Here is a 19701-nt window from a genome sequence, read left to right as displayed (position 1 = left end):
GCAAGAAGAAAAGAGCAAGTCCCAACTGTAATAGTTGTTGTTCCCACGTCATGAGAAAACACGCCTGTGAGTATGGTTGGAAGCTCTGCTTGTATGTGTTGATGCTCTGCTCAAGTAGCATAACGATAACATCGATGCTAATTTCTGTTACCCTCTCGATGACGTTTCGCATTTTGCGTTATATTTGACTTTCGCTCGACCAAATTATTTTGTTTGGTTGAAAATTGGGGTGCTTAAGTGTGCAATTTTTGGGGGTCTTATGTGCCAGTTACATAGTAATCCAAAACAGCAAATGAAAAAGAAACAGCATAGATAGCCTCTCCTAAATCATAACATATGTGTCTCCGTGATAAATGGGATGTCACTGTTCAGGTACATGCAGTCAAGACCTCCAAAATTGGTGAGGAACGTGAAGCCACAAGATGTCTCGGACCAACCTTTGACAGCGACGGCCGCACTGCAGCTCTCACTGCCGGCATTGTTTGACACTTCGCAGGTGTAGCGGCCGCTGTCAGTGACAAGAAGGTTGAGGATCTCCAAAGCGGCTGTGCCGTTTGTGAAAGACATTTTGTGTTTGTCTCCAGAGCTCAGTTCTCGCTCATTCCAGAACCAGTGGATGTGGAGCTCCGGGGAACCTTTGATGGCGCAATGCAAGCGAGCAGCTATTCCCTGCTTCCATGTGATACTTTGATCCATTTTCTTGACAAAGCTAGGAGGCTCTGCGGGGGGGTGGTTATTTTCAAAACTTTTGGTAAAAGACAAGAAGCAACGCAAAGTGTGAGCGTTGACCAACATGCCAGTCAAGTCTTACCTTGAACTGTCACCAGAGCCTCGCAGGAGGAGCTGCCGGCCTCGTTGGAGGCGGTGCACATGTACACGCCAGAGTCTTTCACTTTGGACTTGGCAATTTCGAGAACCACCACCTTGTCATCAAATGACTGCTTACACTCCAGGCTATGGTGGACCTTCTTACCATCCCGGGTCCAGGTGACTGTCACGCCAGTGTCCTCATCCACCTGGCACTCCAGCCTCAGCATCTGGTTAACGGCGGCGGACACTGGCTCAAAGTTCTTAATGAATTTGGGCTTGTTGATAACTTTGAGCTCTGTGCTAAAAGTAGCGGCGCCAACGCTGTTGGACGCCTTGCACAAGTACACGCCTTGATGGCCGGGCTCAAGATTGGAGATGTGCAGGGAGTATTTGTTCTTGTCACACTTCATGGCGTAGTGGTCTGAAGGTGCGATGGCTATGTTGTCCTTGTGCCAGACCACCTCGATGGGTGCCGATCCAGTGAGTGAGCACTGGAACACGGCTCTTTTGCCCACAAAGGAGGTAATTGGTTCTGGTTTTGATACAAAAAGCGGCGGGTACATTTCTACGGAAAGCAGGTAGAAAATATCTTAAGACAATGGAAGCATCAAAAGAAGACCTGGCAGCTCAACACTGTGAGAGGCCATTTTTGTCATAACTACATAGACATGACCAAGGTTGCAAAAAATAAAAACAAACAAAAAAAAGATCATTTTCTCTCAGTTTCACAGTAAAGGGCTGCTTGCAACAGGAAGTCTTACCAGTGACTGCCAGGGAGGCACCGCAGCTAGCGGCACCAAACTGGTTGGTGGCCTTGCAGCTGAATTCTCCACTGTCGGCTTTGACAGGGTTCACGACCTCCAGGGATGATCCAGTGTGCCGGCTGAGGATGCGGTACTTCTCGCTTTGCTTGATCTCCACGCCAGACTTGTACCACTTGAAGGTCACACTTGGGGCCTCCTCGATCTCGCACTCAAACTTGGCATGGCTGCCGACGTTGATCTCCAGAGGGTTGATTTTCTGCCTAAAGACAGGTGGCACTGAGGTGCGCATGGACAAAGGAGAGAATAAATGTCAGTGGAACCATAGCTGGATGGATTTTATGGAAAACACAGACAGTCAGACAGGAAGGAGACAGATGGTGGATGTTATTTCATTCGGTGAAGAGAAAACAGATAACAGGAACACAAGCCCTAGGGTTATGAAACCTGCTTTCAGCCGGTATTGCTTGGGCTTGTGTTCAGGCTAAGGATGGCAAAAAGAGGTGATGACCACGGTGAAGACTTGAAAGCATGCAGACACAGGTGGAAAACGGATCATGAGACCACGAAAGCTGTCCGAACACCAGCATCAGGCACCCAGTAGGGTGCTGGTTCTGATCTTCAGACAGTGGGTGTAAAAACACAAGATGAGATGAGTTAGAGTGAAATGTGAACATTTGAAAGACAAATGAAACACGTCTGGGTGAATTATGACTGATTGACTGTCAGGGATGACAAGATGGAACATTGATTTATCTTGATGTCAAACCTCTTGAGACCACTGTGAGTCTGGAAGATGTTCTTGCTCGGCCAGCTTCATTCTCAGCCTCACAAACATATTCTCCTTCATGTTTCTCCTTGACAGCTTTTCTGATAACCAGCGAGTGAGCGTCGAGCTCCGTCAAACACTTGAACTCATTGCCAGATTGCACCAATTGGCCATTGAAAAACCAGTTCACATGGGTGGCATATTTGATGCTGGTTCTAAATGTTGCGTCAGCATCTTGTTCAACCGTTACATCTTCCAGAGTGGCAACTATAAGGGGTCGCTCTCGCTGCTCTGGCCTGGGGACTGAAATCTCCTCTTTGAAAACTTGCTCCTTCCTATCCTCGACGATGCTAACATCCCGAGACGGTTCTGGGGGGGCTGTGGTGGGAGGCAGGGTGGCAGTAAGCACCGTGGTCCCTTCAGCTATGCGTTGGCTCTTCATTGTGGACTTCACCTCCTGTCTAGACACCACCACTGACTCTTCAAAAGCCACGTGGGCCTCGGTGGAAACTTGGACCTGCGATGAAATGGACTGCGCCACCTTCGCTTCCCTGGATTCCTGGACTACAACCTGCTGTTCAGCCGAGGCGCACTCCACCGCCATTTTGGACTCAGTCCTGAGGGCCGCTGCTTGAGATTCAACAGCAAAGTCTACTGAGCTCTCTGCCACACTCACGGTCTGCACAACGGAGGAACTGACTTGCTTCGAGCGGGCTGAGGAGACCTGTGCCCTCTGAGGTTTGTCTAGCTGCGTGGTGCCTGGCTGATCTGAAGTCAGAACATGAGCCTCCAGGTGGACAATGGAATGGAGAGCTGCCTGAAGTTCCCTTCTGAGGTCAGCTGTGCGAGGATAATCGCCCTGGAAAGCCAGAGTGATTTCCAAAGGTGTGCCTGTTGATGTGATCAGGTATGTAAACAATGTGAGCCTGGGTTCTCTTTGAACTTTGACTTCCTGTACTTCTGCAGCCTGGAGCCCTCCTACAACGTCCGCCAGCAACACGGGATGCTCACTGGCTACTGCAGACTGTAGAGCAGTTCTGAGCTGACGACGGACGCTCACACTGGATGCTTTTGGCATCTCAAGCACAAACGTCATCTCTTTTGGAAGTGTTGTGCTGTCTTTGGATTCTGACGCGAGCAGGGACAGCTGGGCTTGCTTAGTAGCTGTGACTTTAGCGGACTGGGACTTGGTGATCTCTTGAGAGAGCTCCCCTGTCAGTACTTGTTTCTCATCCATCATTATCGACTGCCTGACTGACTGGCCTTCCTGGATCTGGACTGCAAAGTCCTGCTCTGCGGCCTGGAGAATTTCACTGCTTTCAGTGCAGATCTCCTTCTCCTCGACCTGGACCGGCTCTGTGGGAACCTTTGGCTCTACGGCGGTCTTGCAGGTGACTTGGTCCACAGCTACCAGGCTCTCTGTATGACCCGCCTCTATCGCCTGACTCTCAGCCACGCTGGTGAGGTGCATCACATTCCAGCGATCCTCCTTCTGCACCAACGCCCGCTGCTGCTTCACATCAGAAGTGACGGGGGTCTCCTTGGGCAGTTGCATGGGCTGAAAAGACAGCTGTAGAATGCTTTGAGGCCTGGGTTCAGTTCGAAGCTGAGGCTTAACTCCAGTCTCAGACACATTGAGCTCTGAGTGCTGATCTGCCGTCAGCTGGAGTTTCTCCTCAAAGATCGCTGCGTGACTACGAGCCTTTTCGGCTTTCTGTGTAGCTGTCTGGTGTTCAGGCTTCTCAGTCACAAGAATACCTTCTTTGGGAAGCACCTCAACAGACTGGCTTGACTGGAGATGAAGCAGAGAAGGGGATTCCTTACTCGGCTGAATGGCAACAGTTCTTGCCCTGGCCTCAAACTCCAACGTGTCCTCACAAACCACTGTCCTCTGCTCATCCTGGCTGACCGAGTGCAACACAGTAGGACTTTTCCTGGTCCCCGCCTGCTCTGCGTCGGGTTTCTTACAGGTGAAGCTGGTTTCAGAGGGGAGCAGGTCCTGATCAGTGATAACCTGCAAGTGCAATAACTGCTCCCCTTCTAACTGCGACTGAATGGATGTGGCGCTGTCCAGAGACGGCAACTGCTGAGAGGACTCAGCCCGAAACGGGTACTTTTCCTCTGCTGCAAGGCTCACTTTCATCATGCCGTCCTTCGAGGGGAGGGCCGACTCCTCTGATGGTCTCTGCATAGAGAGGTCAGTCTCCTTGGCCAGAGTGTGTTTGGTTTCGCTAACTGAGGCCAGGACTAGGCGACGTTGCTCTTGCTTGACAGACAACTTTAAAGCAGAGTCTGCGGTCGCTAACTCAGAGGTGTGACCCTCCGGAAGAGCATATTTTTCTCTGGACTGGGCCGAGTACAAGATTTTAACCCCCTCCTTCACCTTGTAGCCCTTCTCCGCCTGTGCCCCAGAAAGCTCTTGGGACTGTTCTTTCATAACTGCCATCTGTGACTCCACCTGATGGCCGCTAACTAGATGCTTGGGCTCTGACCTCGGCTTCACTGACACGGACTTTCTGTCGGCCAGTGGCTTGGTGCTAGTGGTAGAAAGAGGGGTAAGCTCCTCGGCTACGGCCGACATCACTTGCGACCTCTCCTCCTTACTCGCCTGGAGCTCAATGACCTCGGGACTCAGAATTCGGTCACAGTGCTGCTCTGTGAGGTCCTGACTCTCCTCAACAGATGATGTGAAAGCTGCCACGTGAAGCTGCTTTTGGGAAACAGCCGAAACCCGGGCTGGGTGAGTGGGCACCTCGGAAACTCTCTCTTCTACCTCGAGACCCTGGAGCACTGCTGCCTGATGGGTCACTTTCTCACGGTGAACGGTGGCAGCAGAAATATCTAGCTCCGTAAGGGAGCCCACTTGCTCACTGGGAATAACTCGCCGATCTTCGGTACCAATGGTGTAAACCATCTGGTCTGAACTGGGCCTGTCCTGTCCTGGGAGGCTGACCTGGTACAAGCGAGACTCCGTAGCTTGCTCTGTTTTGGAAACTTTATAACCTTTTTTCTGGACCACAACCTGCTGTTTGTGTGAGACAGAGCGGGATTCCCTGAGCACAACCAGCTCCGCCCCACTAGACGCCTCTCCAAACTGGTTGGAAGCTTTACATGTGTACATGCCGCTGTCTTCCTGTTTGACATCCTTGATGGTAACAAAGCCTGACCCGTCTGGGTTAGCTGTAATGGCACATTTAGGACTAGACTGCATCTCAAAAGTACCCTTGAACCACTGGACTTTGGGGACTGGATCCCCAACGACTTTGTAATTAAAACAAACCTCCGTCCCTTCTGAGCAGCTCAGAGGTTGAATCTGCGCCACGAACGTGGGAGGTTTACCTGTGTAGTGAAACATTTTCTCCACCCACTTCTCTGCCTGGCTAAGGTCCGCCTTTTTCACCTCCAGGTACGTGGTGCACGTGGTCTGGCCGAACCTGTTGGAGGCGGTGCAGGAGTACTCGCCCTCGTACTCGGATGTGACGCGAGTGATAATTAAGCTAAACTCCTCCTTCTCTTCTACCAGCTTATAAACAGAAGAACTTTGGATCACTTTCCCATTGCGAGACCATTGAACGGTGGGCTTTGGCGTGCCAGATACTTTGACACTGAAGGTGGCGCTCTCTCCGGCGCTTACCGCCACTGGAGAGAGCTTGCTGAGAAACACTGGCTTCTCCTTTTTCTTCTCGATTATGGAAGAGTAACGTTTGGGCTCTGGCATGAGTTCAAGTGTTTTTGCTTTGTGAGACAACTGGATGCCGGTGTAGTAGGTCTCCTCTTGCTCCTCCACGGTGGTGACAGTGGTGCTAGAACGCTCTGTCGGAAAACATTGAGCAAGACTGATAAGAAAAAAAGTCATCGCGGCCACACACCAAAATAAAAAATACCGTCGCAGTGTTCTCCACATCAGCTAGGTTTAAATTTAAGGCTAACATGTTTTCTAAGGCCCCGTCCCTCAAATTCACAAAATATGACTACTGGAGTGGTTAATACGAGTTCCATATCATATTGTCACACCTTTTTCCTTCAGTATTTATCTTTCTATAGGTCACTTTATCCATCTGAGTGTTTTTTAAAAATGTATATTCTTAGCGTAGCAAAGCAAAAACTGCGCTGTTGTAAGGTTTTTGCTGTGCAGATGACAAACATTTCACATCACAAAACATTCTTCAGATACTCGTGTTTTTTTTTAATCCCGATTGCAGACAAAGAGTGTCAAATTCTTCACAAAGCTGATCAAAGAAAAAGTAAGAATGTTGATCATGTCAATTATTTAAGACCTCTGAATGGCTGATTTGACTTATTTCGATGAATAATTCAAGTTAAATAAGAATTTTTGAGGATCTGTGGACATTATCGTTATTAATTCTAATGACTTATTATTATCATCATCAGTGGTGGAATGTAACAAAGTCAAAACACTTTGTCAATGTACTTCATTTTTTTTTATGTATCTGTACTTGAGTACATTTATGAAGGGATACTTTTTACTTTAACTTCACTATATTTGAGAGGCAGTATCTGTACTTTTTACTACTTTTCTAATTGTGTTTACATTACACGCTACTTTCTGTCACCCTGCATTTGACATACGTCTATAGTGTGGCAGCAAGTCAGAACGTAGAGGTGCAAGATCCACCAACACGAAGTCGGCCATGACGTGTTGAACCAATAAAAATCAACAGTGAGCCACACACGAATGTGCATGGCTAAACAAAGCTTTGTTAAGCCCAAATGGATGACACGACTGTTCACCCGTCGCCTGACTTGACACAGCTATTGAGTCTGGGAAAGAATTGTGGCGTTTGACTGACTGAGCTGTTTGCATTCAAAAACTTAGCATCATATCTAAAAAAAACATGTCCAAGTCACTATGTATTTTCCACTTTTTAACTCATTCACTCCCAGCCCTTTTCACTGAAGCAACCCTCCTTTCTTTTTCACTGGATTTGGACTGATTTTGCACAAGGCACACAGAATATAGTGTTCTATTGCTATAAAAACATGTAACCTACCAAAAGAAAGATTAGAGTCTTTTCTTTCACCAAGATAAAAAAAAAAAAGTATATTTGTATCAGTTTCCGTTTTGCAGCAATTAGCATTAGAATATAGCTCAATTTAATCATTATTCACAAATCTGTTGAAAGCAGTGGGGAAAATAGCTCTTTGCAACATGGCCCTGGTTGATCTCTTATACTCTGCTGCCACCTGCTGGCCGTTTTTGTAATAACTACCATTGCTTCAGGCATTGTCCTCAGTTATGAGGCTGCATCAAAGCCTTTAATATGCTCTAGCATAAAGAAAGGATAAAAAATGTATAAATACGTCTTTGGGAGCGTGGTAATATTGAAAGAGAATAAAAACAGAACAGAATCAAATCGAACGTATTTATACATTTTTGGGAGCAAATGAGTTAAGTGGTAGTAGCAGTAGTTGCAGTAGTAGTAGTGGTGGCCGTGGTGCTAGCAGTACTGCTGGTGGTGATAGAGGTGGTAGTAGCGATAGTAGCTTCATCAAGCTTCCTGATTGGCTTTTGTCTCATAATGTCGTCAATATCACAGTGTTTGTGACTTGACCCCAAAAAAAGAAAAAAAAGACTTATCACACCACAACATAATCCCTCCCTGTAGAAATGCTTGAGGGTTGTTAATGCAGAAAAGCTGTGAATTGGGCTCAAAATGTGCCCCATTAGCACAATGTGCCCCAGGAATTGCCAGCTTCTCACTCATCACTCCACGCTCGACTTATTAAACCTTGAGAGACAACATTTGACAAGTCATGACCGGCAAAAAAAAAAAACTCGGATTGGATATCAACTTTTCCCGTTTATTGTATAAACTCTAAGACAAAGGACACATTTGTACAAATCAAAACTCTCGCAAAAGCAAAGAGAAGAGGGCATATTTACAAGAAGTCCATAAGCACTCTGACATTTTGGGAGGGGGCCGCGGGGGCTGGTGGGCACTCGGATGTGGCTTCAATAAACTGGAGTCAAACAAACAACACAAGCATCTAATATACATCTACGAGCCTGTCATTGGAAATAAAAGACTTTTTCTAGAACTTCATCACAATGGATACTTGTAAAATGCAATAAACGTGTCGTATTTGTTTGTTTTGGTAAGACATTATACACATTACATTTCAGTTTCCTCGACTGACCACAAATTCACCACCTTCAGTTCACTTTGTCATGTTTTCAATGCAGATTAATTTGTCTTTACAACACAAACACTCAAGCAGCTTTTTGTTTTCATTCTCTAAATGACTACTGACGCGTTGCATTGCGTGCACCAAACCAACTTATGTTAACAGCCCAAAGCTAAAGAAAAAGTGGTGTTTCTTAAGTAGGCGACCTGACAAACTCTTGACTACAGGACCTCGTTCTAACTCTGGAATCCGCAAGAAGGTTTTGCTGCTTGTTGAAGACGTTTCAACTTCAATCCAAACGGGCTTCATCACTAAAGAGTCTCCCTAATATTGTGTCCGGTGGGCGTGCGTGTCCCTTGTTGTTGTTATTTTTGCCAAGTGTGCCTGGTGAACGGACGTTTTGCCAAGCAAGCCTTTTTCCGAATGACTCATTAGTGGCTACTTCTAAATAAGGAAGGAGACAATCGTTGGTTGGAAAGTGGACATTGGTGGAGGCGGACAGTAAATGGTGGCATCATTTACACATTGTTGTCTTCAAAGGAATTAGAATATTATGGACCGGAAGGATTTCACTGGTTTGAAAGTGGCATGAAAGAAGCCATCTACGTGAAACTTCAAAGGCCCTTTCTAAACCGAGGAAGAACCTTTTGGGTTCCAAGGTAAAACGTCTTCAAGAGTCCAGTTGCCTCCATTCAACCTTTGCGACCTAGATGGCCATCTACGCAGACACATTTCACTAAAAGACCTTCAACAGCGCTGAAGTTTCGATCCATCCGGCTGCATTCTGGATCAGGCATCGGTACTCGCCAGCGTCGCCTTGGCTGGCGTTGGTAATGAGAAGATTAAAGTGGCCCGCGGTTTTCTCCTGAATGATGTACCTGCCGTCGGTTACGCGCTCACCATCTTTGTACCATTCAGCCAGGGGCTTTGGCTTCCCATTGACCAGACACTGCAGGATGACCGGCGCACCGACGGCGGCGGTCACGTCCGTCAAGGGAATGACGCACCTCGGAGCCATCTCGGTCACCTGGAACTCAAAGCTACACATGTCGGAGGACTTGCCCTTGAACTCCACCTTGTCCTCTTTGGCGGACTCGGCAAACACATCAAAGTTGATGCTCATGTACCGGTCTTTGCTAATCCCCCCTTCCGTGTTGGCCACCAGCCGGACGGCCCGCTGAGACTCATCAGCCTCCTGTTGAAACTCAAACTCGAGTTCAATCTGTGACACCTGTTCACTGTCCTCCGTCGAGTTGCCGACCAGCAAGTCAAACTTCTGTGGCTGGACTTTTGCGCTGCCAAGAGACACGGCTGTCAGCTCCCTGCCTCTGGTCTGCCCAGAGAATTCCTTGGTACTGAGCACCACCAGCGAGGCTCTGCACAGCGTTTCACCGACCACATTAACAGCGCTGCAGGCGTAAATGCCGCCATCCTGCACTGTGACTTTACAGATCTTCAGGAAATGATTGTCACCATCAGATGAGTGCAGGTACCGTCTGTTGTTGTGAGGAATTTTTTGGGCCCCTTTGAACCAGGAAACAACGGGAGACGGAATTCCCATCAGCGAGCACTCAAACATGACAGTGGAACCCTGTGCGGTTTCCACGTCACAGATGGGATTGATAAACCTCGGCGGCATCTCGGTCACCTCAAAAGCTATTTTCAGATTTTCGTGCTCCTGGGTTACAAAGTCCACAGTGCCTTCCTCGTAAATACTTGGAATAACATCCAGGGATATAATCATGCTCTTGCTGTCAGCTGTGTACTCGGGAATGGTGATGATCTTCACCTGTTTCTCAAATTCCTTGACCTCATTCTCATCCAGTTCTACTTCCAACAGGATCTCTTGGGGAGAAGGTGAGCGAGAAGAGTCATCCTTCTCTACGTCAAACTCCATCACGTGCTGATGGGTAACAGCTGGCGGGGCATGCGTCAGCCTCATTTCTTGCGACACCACAACCACAAAAGCAACGCTTCTGGCCTCGCCAACATCATTGACAGCCTGGCAGATATATTCTCCCTGGTCAGCTTTGGTGACATGGTGAATCGTGAGAGAGATGCCGTCTCCATCTCGCTCCATAATGATCCGCTTGTCAGCCACCAACCGGGTTTTGTTGCAGAACCATTTCACCACAGGTGACGGAAGGCCAAAGACCTCAGCAAGAAAGATCAGAGATTCATTTTCAAAGAGCCTTTTCTTAGTAAGAGGTTTAAGGAAGGCAGGCGGAATTCCATGCAGCTTCTCCTGATGGGACGGGAGACCAAGAGAGCCTCTGCTCCTGGAAAGGAACCACTGCTCATCCACATTTACCTCAGCGGGTAAGCCCTCATCAGCAGAAGGCATGAGGAACTCAACGGGTGAGAAAAACCTGTCACTAGAGTCTGACGGTGGTCTCTTTTGTGTGGGGGAGGATGGGTATTCTAGAGGGGTATTAAAACCACCTGGTGTATCAGAAATAGGCGTATGGAAGGAACTGGGAGAATTGGGGGTATGGAAGGAACTGGGAGAATTGGGGGTACGGAAGGAACTGGGAGAATTAGGGGTGTGGAAGGAACTCGGGGACTTGGGTGTATGGAAAGTTGGCTGGGAGACCCCTGCAGATGAAGTCGGTGTGTAGAAGCTGTCGGCAACCTCTCCTACCTCCTCACTAACTGTGCTGCCAATCTCTATCGATATCTCAGACTCAGGGGAGAGTGGACGTCCCCAGTCTGTCGGAGGGTTGTAATATTCATACACCGCGCCAAAAGTTACCTCCTCTTCCTCCATTACGCCAACTGCAGTTCGTCCTGCTTCTCCACCTTGAGAGTTTCTGGGGTCATGACTCTGGGAAGTGACATGTTCAGGACCCCTGACATTTGATTGACCAATTAATGATTCCAGATTTTCCGCAACATTAAACCTCTCATCACCTTTCTCAAATCCGGCTACATCACCAGCAATTAAGTGCACTGTCGGCATCGCACTGACCTGGGAAGCTGGCCCACTAAAAAACACACCGCTATCCAAAGAGGGCTCAGGGAGAGAAAGGCTCTCCTCTGCAAACGGCATGCCGTTACCTTTCTTTACTTCTTGTTTCAGTTCTCTTACAACATCAGTGGACTGCTCCTTAACAGTATAACCTTGCCCTTCTGGAACGCCATCAGACTTCAAGACTTCCCTTTGTTTTTCAGACTTCAGCGGTTCAGATAATCCTTGAGGTTTCTGTGCTTGGCTGGTTGGATCTGAGGTCTTTACTGAATGTCTTATTGTGGGAACTTTATTAGACTGGAAAGGAATGGAGCTACTAGTTTTGTCTAACATGTGCAACTCTTTCTCCTCACCCTCGGCGACTCCTACTTGCCCTGCCATCAGGGGTTCAGCAAAGCCATCTGGTTTCTGGGGTATCAGCCAGTTGAGCTCTGAAGACTCCCGCACTCCCTCTACTAATTGCTTGACGGCTACCCCCTCGATGATCGGGACTATCGCACTCGTTTCAGAGACATTTTCCATTGAGGCGGCGGAATCGGAGCTCCTTGCTAAAGGAGTAGTTAGGGAGCGGCATGGCAGATTGGTTGCCACAAAAGGATCAGTAAGGACACTGCCATGTTCAAGTGTGGCTGGGTGATCCTTTAACTCATCACAAGGACTGGACACTGCTGGTATGAACTCCACAGGGAAAAGCGGTTCCTCTCGCTGCTTCTGAGATGAAGCAGGCGCCATCGCCGAGTCTGACTCAAAGGCTTGTTTAATCTGAGACACTTTTATCACAGCAGCTGACTGTTGCAGGCCACACCCAGATACTAGAGGAGGCTCTCTGTGTCCACCTGATCTGGATTTCGGCGGCACCTGAGGCAGAGGGTATTTCTTGTTTGTCTCCATGCCAACTTTGTCTTCTGTGATCTCAACAAGCTTTACGTCTTGACAGAATACGTCACAAGTGCACGACACCTTGCCCATCTTGTTTTTTGCAACACATTTGTACATGCCAGCATCAGTCTGAGTAAAAGAGCTAATGTAGAGCTTGTATACCTGACCATCAACTTCTTCCCTGTATTTTGCTGCCGTTGTTTCAAGAGGAATATCATTGTAAAACCATGTGACCTCCAGGGAAGGTTCAGCCGTGAGAACACACGTCAACATGGCTGTCTGACCCTCTGGGCAGCTGAGGTTCTCCAGCTCTTTGACCACACGAGGACTTTCAGCAAGAGCATCGAAGGAGAAAGTGAATTTGTGCTGGCCAGTCTGACTGAGGTCTGAAACTGACTCCAGGCAGTCCTGAGGTTGATCTTCACCGCACTCCTCCATCGTTGCAGAGTCTGGAGTGGGAGCGTCGACTCTGATTTCCACAGGAGATGAATGGCCAACATTTGCGGTATTTAGGTACTCCAGGCTGACTGGTTGAGCGTTTGTTTCACTGCAAGCCTCTCCTCGGCTGTCATGGGGTTCCTCTCCCCTCTCAAACTCCTCTGCAATGGCCTCCTCCTGTGAGACAATCTTCAAATTGGCGCTGCAGATGGATTTTCCATGCTTATTGCTAATGGCACAGCTGTACGTCCCTTCGTGGTCCGTGGTCGGATAGAAAATGGTCAGCGTTGACTTATTGTACTTGACCGTGATGTCGTAGTCGGGGTCGTGGGCCAATGGGTGTCCGTCCTTGAGCCATGTGACTTGAGGCAGAGGGTCGCCTTGAAACTGGCAGCTCAGCTCCGACATCTGGCCAACTCGAACTTGAAGTGAGGATACTTGGTTCACAAATATCGGACGACAGCTGTGAGCACTTGGTTCCTTAAGCATCATGGATGTCGGAGTTGGGTTAGCACCAACAGAAACGTCCTGCTCTTGGCTTCTCCTCTCCACCTTGGCAACAGCTCCATGTTGAGACATGTTCTGACGGTTTTCATCTTTGACTGTTGGAAACTCCTTGCTGATCTCCACTTTTTCCACATCCAACAGATCTGTGTGTGGTTTCTTCTCGCTGTTCTCCACAGACATTCCCATGGTCCTTTCCTCCTTCAGTTCCTCTTGGATAGGCTGGCTGCTGGATGTTGATGAACTATAGTCCTCCTTACTCAGCCTCTGATCAGACTCACTTGTCTGAAGACCGTGTAATGGGGAACATCCCCTGGCTGATGACTCCTCACGAGGACTGCGCAATTGTGAGCTAATTCCAGAGTTTACTGGAGAAACATTGGTCGGTTGTGAGGGAAAATATCTCTGAAACGATGAAGCATCACCAGCATCTTCTTTTGTTTCAGACATGGATTCTACCTGCTTTGGTATAAGTGAATGCTGAGGTAAAGCAAGGCCTAAAGGGGGAGATTGCTCAGAATCAGCATGGTGACGAACCAAGTGCTCCTCTTGAGATTTTTCTCCAAATATATGTGAAGGTCTTCCTACAGCCTCCATATGTGGAGGAGAGATGTCATTAGAGAAGGATTTAGCTGGTGAAACAAAAGCCAAGTCAGACTCCAGGTCAGGTACTTTCTCTGGTTCGACCACATCTGTTGGCCATTTAAAGAGCTGCTGAGCCTGAGCCGTGTCCTCGCTGACTAAGTACTCACTGTCCCTCTGCAGTCCGGTCTCACGGCCCTCAGTCGGCAGCACATCAGCAGGCGACCACAGATGGCCCACACCCTGCTGATTGGGACCTAAATGACTCATGAAGAACTTCTCTTTGGATGTTCTTTCATAAGCGCTTGTCTTGTTGTGGACCGTCCCATGTGGAAGAAGAGGTTCTGGAGCAATCATCTCCGTCACTCTTTTTTCTACCTCGGTGCTCCTCTCTGCCTGCGTAGGCGGGACTGGCTTAATGACCTCTCCCTGTTCCATCAGAACGTCTTGCTGCCATTTCATGATGCGCTGAGCTAGGGCCTGCTCTTCACTCTCAAACTGCTCACACTTCTTCAACTCTGAGATATTCTCTACTGACAGCTGAAGTTCTTGCTCCTCATTTGTTTTCTCAAACAAAAACTTTTCGTCTCCTCCTTTGGTCTTAGATGGAAATTCCATTTGTTTGTGCAGTGCAGATAAAGTTTCCAGTCCCCTTCCTTGCCTTTTCCCTCTGGCTTTCAGCGCGGGTGGAAGGGTTTGATCCCGCTCCCTTTGAGTTTCTGCTCCAGTGGATTTTTGTGTTATCACTGCCACAGGCTGAGGTTGATTTAGGCTTGCTCTGTACGGGTCCCTCTTATTCTCAGTGCAAACTGGTCCTCCAGATTCCATGTCAGGTATTTCCTCTGGCTTTGACGGAACATTTGCAGGTTGAGATGGTTCCTCCTGCGTCATACCTTGCTGACACTTCCTGATTAGCGGGCCCACGTGTTTACCCTGATACTCACTCGGATCAACTTCCAGGTTTTTCTCGTACTGTTCCCTCAAGCACTCTCCGGACCGTTTGCCGTCAGCTGACTCAACCATTTTTGTAGCCTCTCCTCTTCCTTTAATTTTTGACCCTTCCTCAGTTTGTTTGAATTGATGTGGCATCTGTGGCCACGCGGACAGTCCATTGTCTTCTTTTTCTTCTGCTCTGAAGTTAGGCAATTTATATGTTGAAACTGTTGCAGCTTCACGACGGGTTTCCTTGGCCTTCATTCTGGGGGGTTTGCGGAAACATGGAGACATGACTTCAGGCTCTTCAGGAGTTACCTCTATCATGTCCTGCTGGTCGGAAATGTGTTCTTCTGACTCCATGTATGGCATTTCTTCTGGCATGAGCAGCTCAGTTTCAGTTTGACATGTTTCCTCCTGTGTCATCTGTGTACCTTGCTGGACCTTCCTGATTCCTAGTGCCAGTTTGTCCTCACGCTCAATGCGGTCAGCTTCCAGGTTCTTCTCATGCTGTTCCCTCAAGGACACGCCAGAGCTTTTGTTAGAAGCTGGCGCAACTCTTTTTCGCGCGTCTCCACTACCTTTAGTTTTATGACTTGCCTCAGTTTGTACTTTGACTCGAGATGGTGTCTGCGGCTGCACAAGCAGGCCCTCATCGTCTATTTTCTGTGCTCCACCTTCTACTTCAAAATTGGTTTCCATGGGCTTCATTCTGGCAGATGTGTGGAAACATGGGGACAGGTCTTCACGTGTAACCGCACACACTCGGCGCTGGGTGGAAATATGCTCCTCTGGCTCCATGTGTGCTGTTTCTTCTTGAGATGTGTCCTCCTGTATCATCTGCGTACCTTGCTGCCACTTGCTGACTTGTAGGGCCAGGAGTTTTTCATCACACTCAGCTTCAAGACTTTTCTCATACTGCTCCCTCAAAGACACTCCAGGCCATTTGTCTTCAGCTGACTCAATTCTTTTTGCTGTCTCTTCTCTTGCTTTAGTTTTTAGGTGTGCTTCTGTGTGTACTTTGACTCGAGACGGCATCTGTTGCCGCATGAACATTCGGTCGTCATCCGTTTCCTCTGCCATGACTTCAGGCAATTTATGTGTTGAAAGTGTTGCAGTTTCAGTATCAGTTTCCTTGGTCTTCATTCTGGGAGATTTGTTGAGACAGGACACGGTCTCTTCAGGAGCTGCTTCATGCTGGGTGTAAAAGTGTCCTTCAGGCTCCATGTATAGTGTCATTGGCAAGGCAGTTTCAAATTCAAATGTTGCGTCTTCTGGCTTGATATATGCGGATTCTTTTGGCATTGTCAGGCCAGTTTCTGGTTGAGATATTTCCTCTTGTGCCATACCTTGCTGCCACTTCCTGATTCGTAGGGCCAACAGTTTTTCCTCACAATCTATACGCTCAGCTTCTAGGCTCCTCACATACTGCTCCCTCAAGGACTCTCCACACCATTTGTTTTCACCTGCCTCTACTCTTTTTAGTGCCTTTTCTCTAGCTTTAGTTTTAAAGCGTTGCTCCGTTTGCGCTTTGACTTCAGGCCACACCTGTGGGTGCATGAACAGCCCGTCATCTTCTCTTTCCTCGGGTCTGATATCTATTTCCGATACTTCCTGAGTGGAAAGTGCTGCAGTTGTAGGATCAGTTTCCTTGGCCTTCATTCTGGTAGATTTGTGAAAATGTGAAATGCCTTCCGTTTCTCCAGGCGTTACCACTCTTACGTCACTCTGAGAGTAGATGTGCACTTGTGGAAACGTGTACAATATTTCTTCTGGCTTTGGCAGGCCAGACTCAGGTTGAGAAGGTTCCTTCTGTCTGATTTGCATAACTTGCTGACCCTTCCCGATGCGTAGGGCCAGGAGTTTTTCCTCACACTCAACGTGCTCAGTTTTCAGTCTCTGTTCATATCGGGACTCTGCAGCATATTTGTCCTGCGCTGGCTCAACTATTTTTGCTGCCGGTCCTCTCCCTTTAGTTTTAAGGTCTGCCTCAGTTTGTACGTTGACTTGAGGAGAAGTCTGTGGCCGTGTGAACAATTCCTTGATGACTACTTCCTTTGCTCTGACTTCCAATTCTGGTAGTTTACCTGTTGAAACTGTTGCAGCTTCAGGATCGGTTTCCTGGGCCTTTTGTCCGGGACATTTGTGTAAATGGAACATGGCTACGGGCTCCAAAGGAGTCCCTTGTCTTTCTTCCTGATGAGTGTAAATGTGCTCTTTGAGCTCCGTGTATGGTGGCTCTCTGGGCTTTGAAATGCCAGTTTCAGATTCAACTGCTTTGTCTTCTGACATAGTCCTGCCTTTCCTAATCTGAAGAGATCGAACTTTTGTCTCATGTTCCAGATATTTACGATCCAGACCCTGATACGGGACTTCAAACAACGGTTCATTACCTGTTGTTGTTGCAGTATGGTCCCACCCTTCAGGCGAGACGTGGTACAGAACAGACCCAACCAAATTGAAGTTTTGAGATTGTGGCAGTGACAAATCCTCTTTAGCACGCTCAGTTACTGCAGATTCCCTGATGGCAGTGTACATGCAAGGTTCTTCATATGCTAATGGCTTAGAGTCGCGGGGATCAGGTAATTGTGGGGTGGTAGGGAGATATGGAGGTTCATGGCGGTATTGGGTTTCATGGAGGTATGTGGTTTCAGGACGATGTAGGTGTCCCTGGTACTCAGTGGAATGAGGGTAGTGTGGGGGGTCATGGCGGATTGTGGGTTCAGGGTGGTGTGGGGCTTTCTTGTGGTATGTGGATTCATGATGGAGTGGAATCTTAGGGAGGTATGGGGATTCGGGTTGGTGTGGGGGTTCGTGGCAGGATCTGGCTTCAGGCTGATATGGGAATTGAGAGTGCTTTGGAGCTGTGTCAGGGAGGTACGGGTCCACCTCCTCTGTCAGACACTCCACTTTATAGTCTCCGACCTTAATATGAAGCTCACTTATCTCTTCCTTAACCCCATCAAAACCTCCTGAGTTTGTTTGTTGAAGTGTATCAGCATATTCCTCTGTCCGAGTCTGACATTGTGGCAACACCACGTCAACCAGCTCACCTCTCATGATCTGAATGGCGCGGCTTCTTGACTGAGGCTCAAATGCGTGTCTCACATGTGGCTGAGTGGTCTCCTTGCTCACCTCCGGGCCTTGACGCTCCCTGGGAACCTCGCCCTCGTCAAAGGCTCTCTTAAAATGCTGAACGTTTGGCAGAGGAACAGGCTTCATTCTGAGTCGCTCCACGTAATCCGCATAGCTCAAATCACTGGCTACCGACTCAGACTCAAATTCACAGGAAGACACGGTGGAGACGGAAAGCCTCTTTCTTTGCCGGACAGCTTTTTGGAGAGTACTGAGTTTAGTTCTAACCTCATTGTGAAGACTCTCAGTGTCACTAAACCTTTCGCTGTTGCGGTCGCTGCAGCGGTCGCTAAAGTTATCACTGAAGCGAGTGCCGGTGCGCCGGTCACAGTAGACATCACTAAATCTGTCGTTAAAGCGATCGGAGCGATTAAACATGGGCTGGGGGGACGGGGCTCGCTCCGAGGCCGTCTCTAGACACTTAGACTCTTTGCTAGAGTCTTTCTTGTGCCAATAAGAACTGTGAAAGAAGACGGTTCGCATCAGAGTAGTTTTTGACCGGGACCGCCGCTGGTGGACCTTGGACATCTTATCAAATGGAGATCCTACATATCTGAGGTCCACCCTAATCTTCCTACCCTTCCTCTGCTCAGCCATACTGGCCATACTCTCGTGGACTTCCCCAGAGCGGCGGACAAAGCTTAGGTAGTTGGCCGACTGCTCTTCCCTCAGCGAGACCAAAAGAGAGGCCGTAGACTCGGCAGAACCTTCTGTGTTTATCGCCATGACCTTATAGCTGCCAGAATCCCTTTCCCTGATGCTATCGATGAGCAAGCTGCTTGTGTGTATATGCATTGCGCTCTCAGTGCAGATCCTACGCCTATGTGCTTTGGGTACAGACCTATTGTTATGAAACCAGAGAATAGTGGGTGGAGGGCAAGCCACAAGTTTACACTTGAACACAACCGGCTCCCCCTCCAGGACGGACTGGAACTTGATTTTCTTGGTGAATGACGGTTTCATGTTCTCGGTCCACGAGCTGACGGAGGAGGTCCTGCTGGAGCAGCGTTTGGCAGACACCATGCCATGATCCAGAAAGTCCTCAGTGTCGGAGAAGGCTCCTCTGAGCGGCAGCGCTGTACCCAGCGAGTCCAGCTCTGTGGAGAGAAGGCAAGGTCTAAGCCGGCGGCGTAAAAATCCAACAAATGTATTTTTAATGAATGATTCATTAATGGGCAAAAATGAAATGCATGCGATCACAATGCCAGAAGAAATAATTGCACTCACCATATTTGTTCGAATAAACGCAAGACTTGATTCTTTTTATTAGAAACCTGCAGGAAGATTTGATCCTTCTTCTGTGGAAATTTCTTGAAGACAAATTATTCCGTAGGAGACTTTAAAAAAGCAAAATTCCGTCGCAAAAAAAAATCACTTTTTGCTGGAGAACTTCTTACCTGACTTGCAGACGCGAGAATAAACGCCCTTTTCTAGTCCTTGACAGCAAGAGGAATTAATTGCTGACGTGACATGTCCAAAAGCAAAGCGTTAGTTGTAGCAACTGAAGCGCTCAATTTGGCAAGAAGGCGTTTATTCGAACTAATACAGTTTACTGGGGTTATTAGGACTGCAAACCACAGGAGTCACATCCTCGCTATCTGCAAGCCAGGATAAGAAAGAAGTCAACCGTCGGCTCTGAGATCTACTACCAAAAGAAACCTTTCTTTTTGTGAGAACCTTCATGCCAAAACTGAAAGGAACCGCTGGATGCAAATAGGCAACAGTTGTCCGGAGGGAACCACCCAGGTTTTCTCTCATCTTGACAACATGCAAAC

General features: G+C 48.2%; 2 protein-coding genes across 3 annotated transcripts in view; both read right to left on the bottom strand.

Annotated features, from left to right (window-relative positions):
• ttn.2 (titin, tandem duplicate 2) overlaps positions 1–19701 on the bottom strand; it is a 206585-nt gene that overhangs the window by 153938 nt on the left and 32946 nt on the right. For both annotated transcript variants that reach the window (XM_077579402.1, XM_077579403.1), the window contains exons 42-45: positions 2341–6153; positions 1572–1850; positions 812–1375; positions 438–719 (exon numbers count right to left, since the gene is read on the bottom strand). In XM_077579402.1, the coding sequence (XP_077435528.1) occupies positions 438–719; positions 812–1375; positions 1572–1850; positions 2341–6153 (4938 nt within the window). The remainder of the gene's footprint in view (positions 1–437; positions 720–811; positions 1376–1571; positions 1851–2340; positions 6154–19701) is intronic.
• Positions 8177–19398, bottom strand: LOC144060408 (uncharacterized). Its single transcript, XM_077579944.1, has 2 exons — positions 19392–19398; positions 8177–19023 (listed from the first exon to the last, which is right to left on the bottom strand). The coding sequence occupies exons 1-2, from the start codon at positions 19396–19398 to the stop codon at positions 9224–9226; spliced, it is 9807 nt and encodes a 3268-aa protein (XP_077436070.1). The 3' UTR covers positions 8177–9223.

The sequence above is a fragment of the Vanacampus margaritifer genome, chromosome 11 (assembly GCF_051991255.1).
Source record: "Vanacampus margaritifer isolate UIUO_Vmar chromosome 11, RoL_Vmar_1.0, whole genome shotgun sequence".
NCBI lineage: Eukaryota > Metazoa > Chordata > Actinopteri > Syngnathiformes > Syngnathidae > Vanacampus > Vanacampus margaritifer.
Note: the sequence above shows the minus strand (reverse complement) of the source record. Positions and strands in the feature narration are given on the sequence as shown.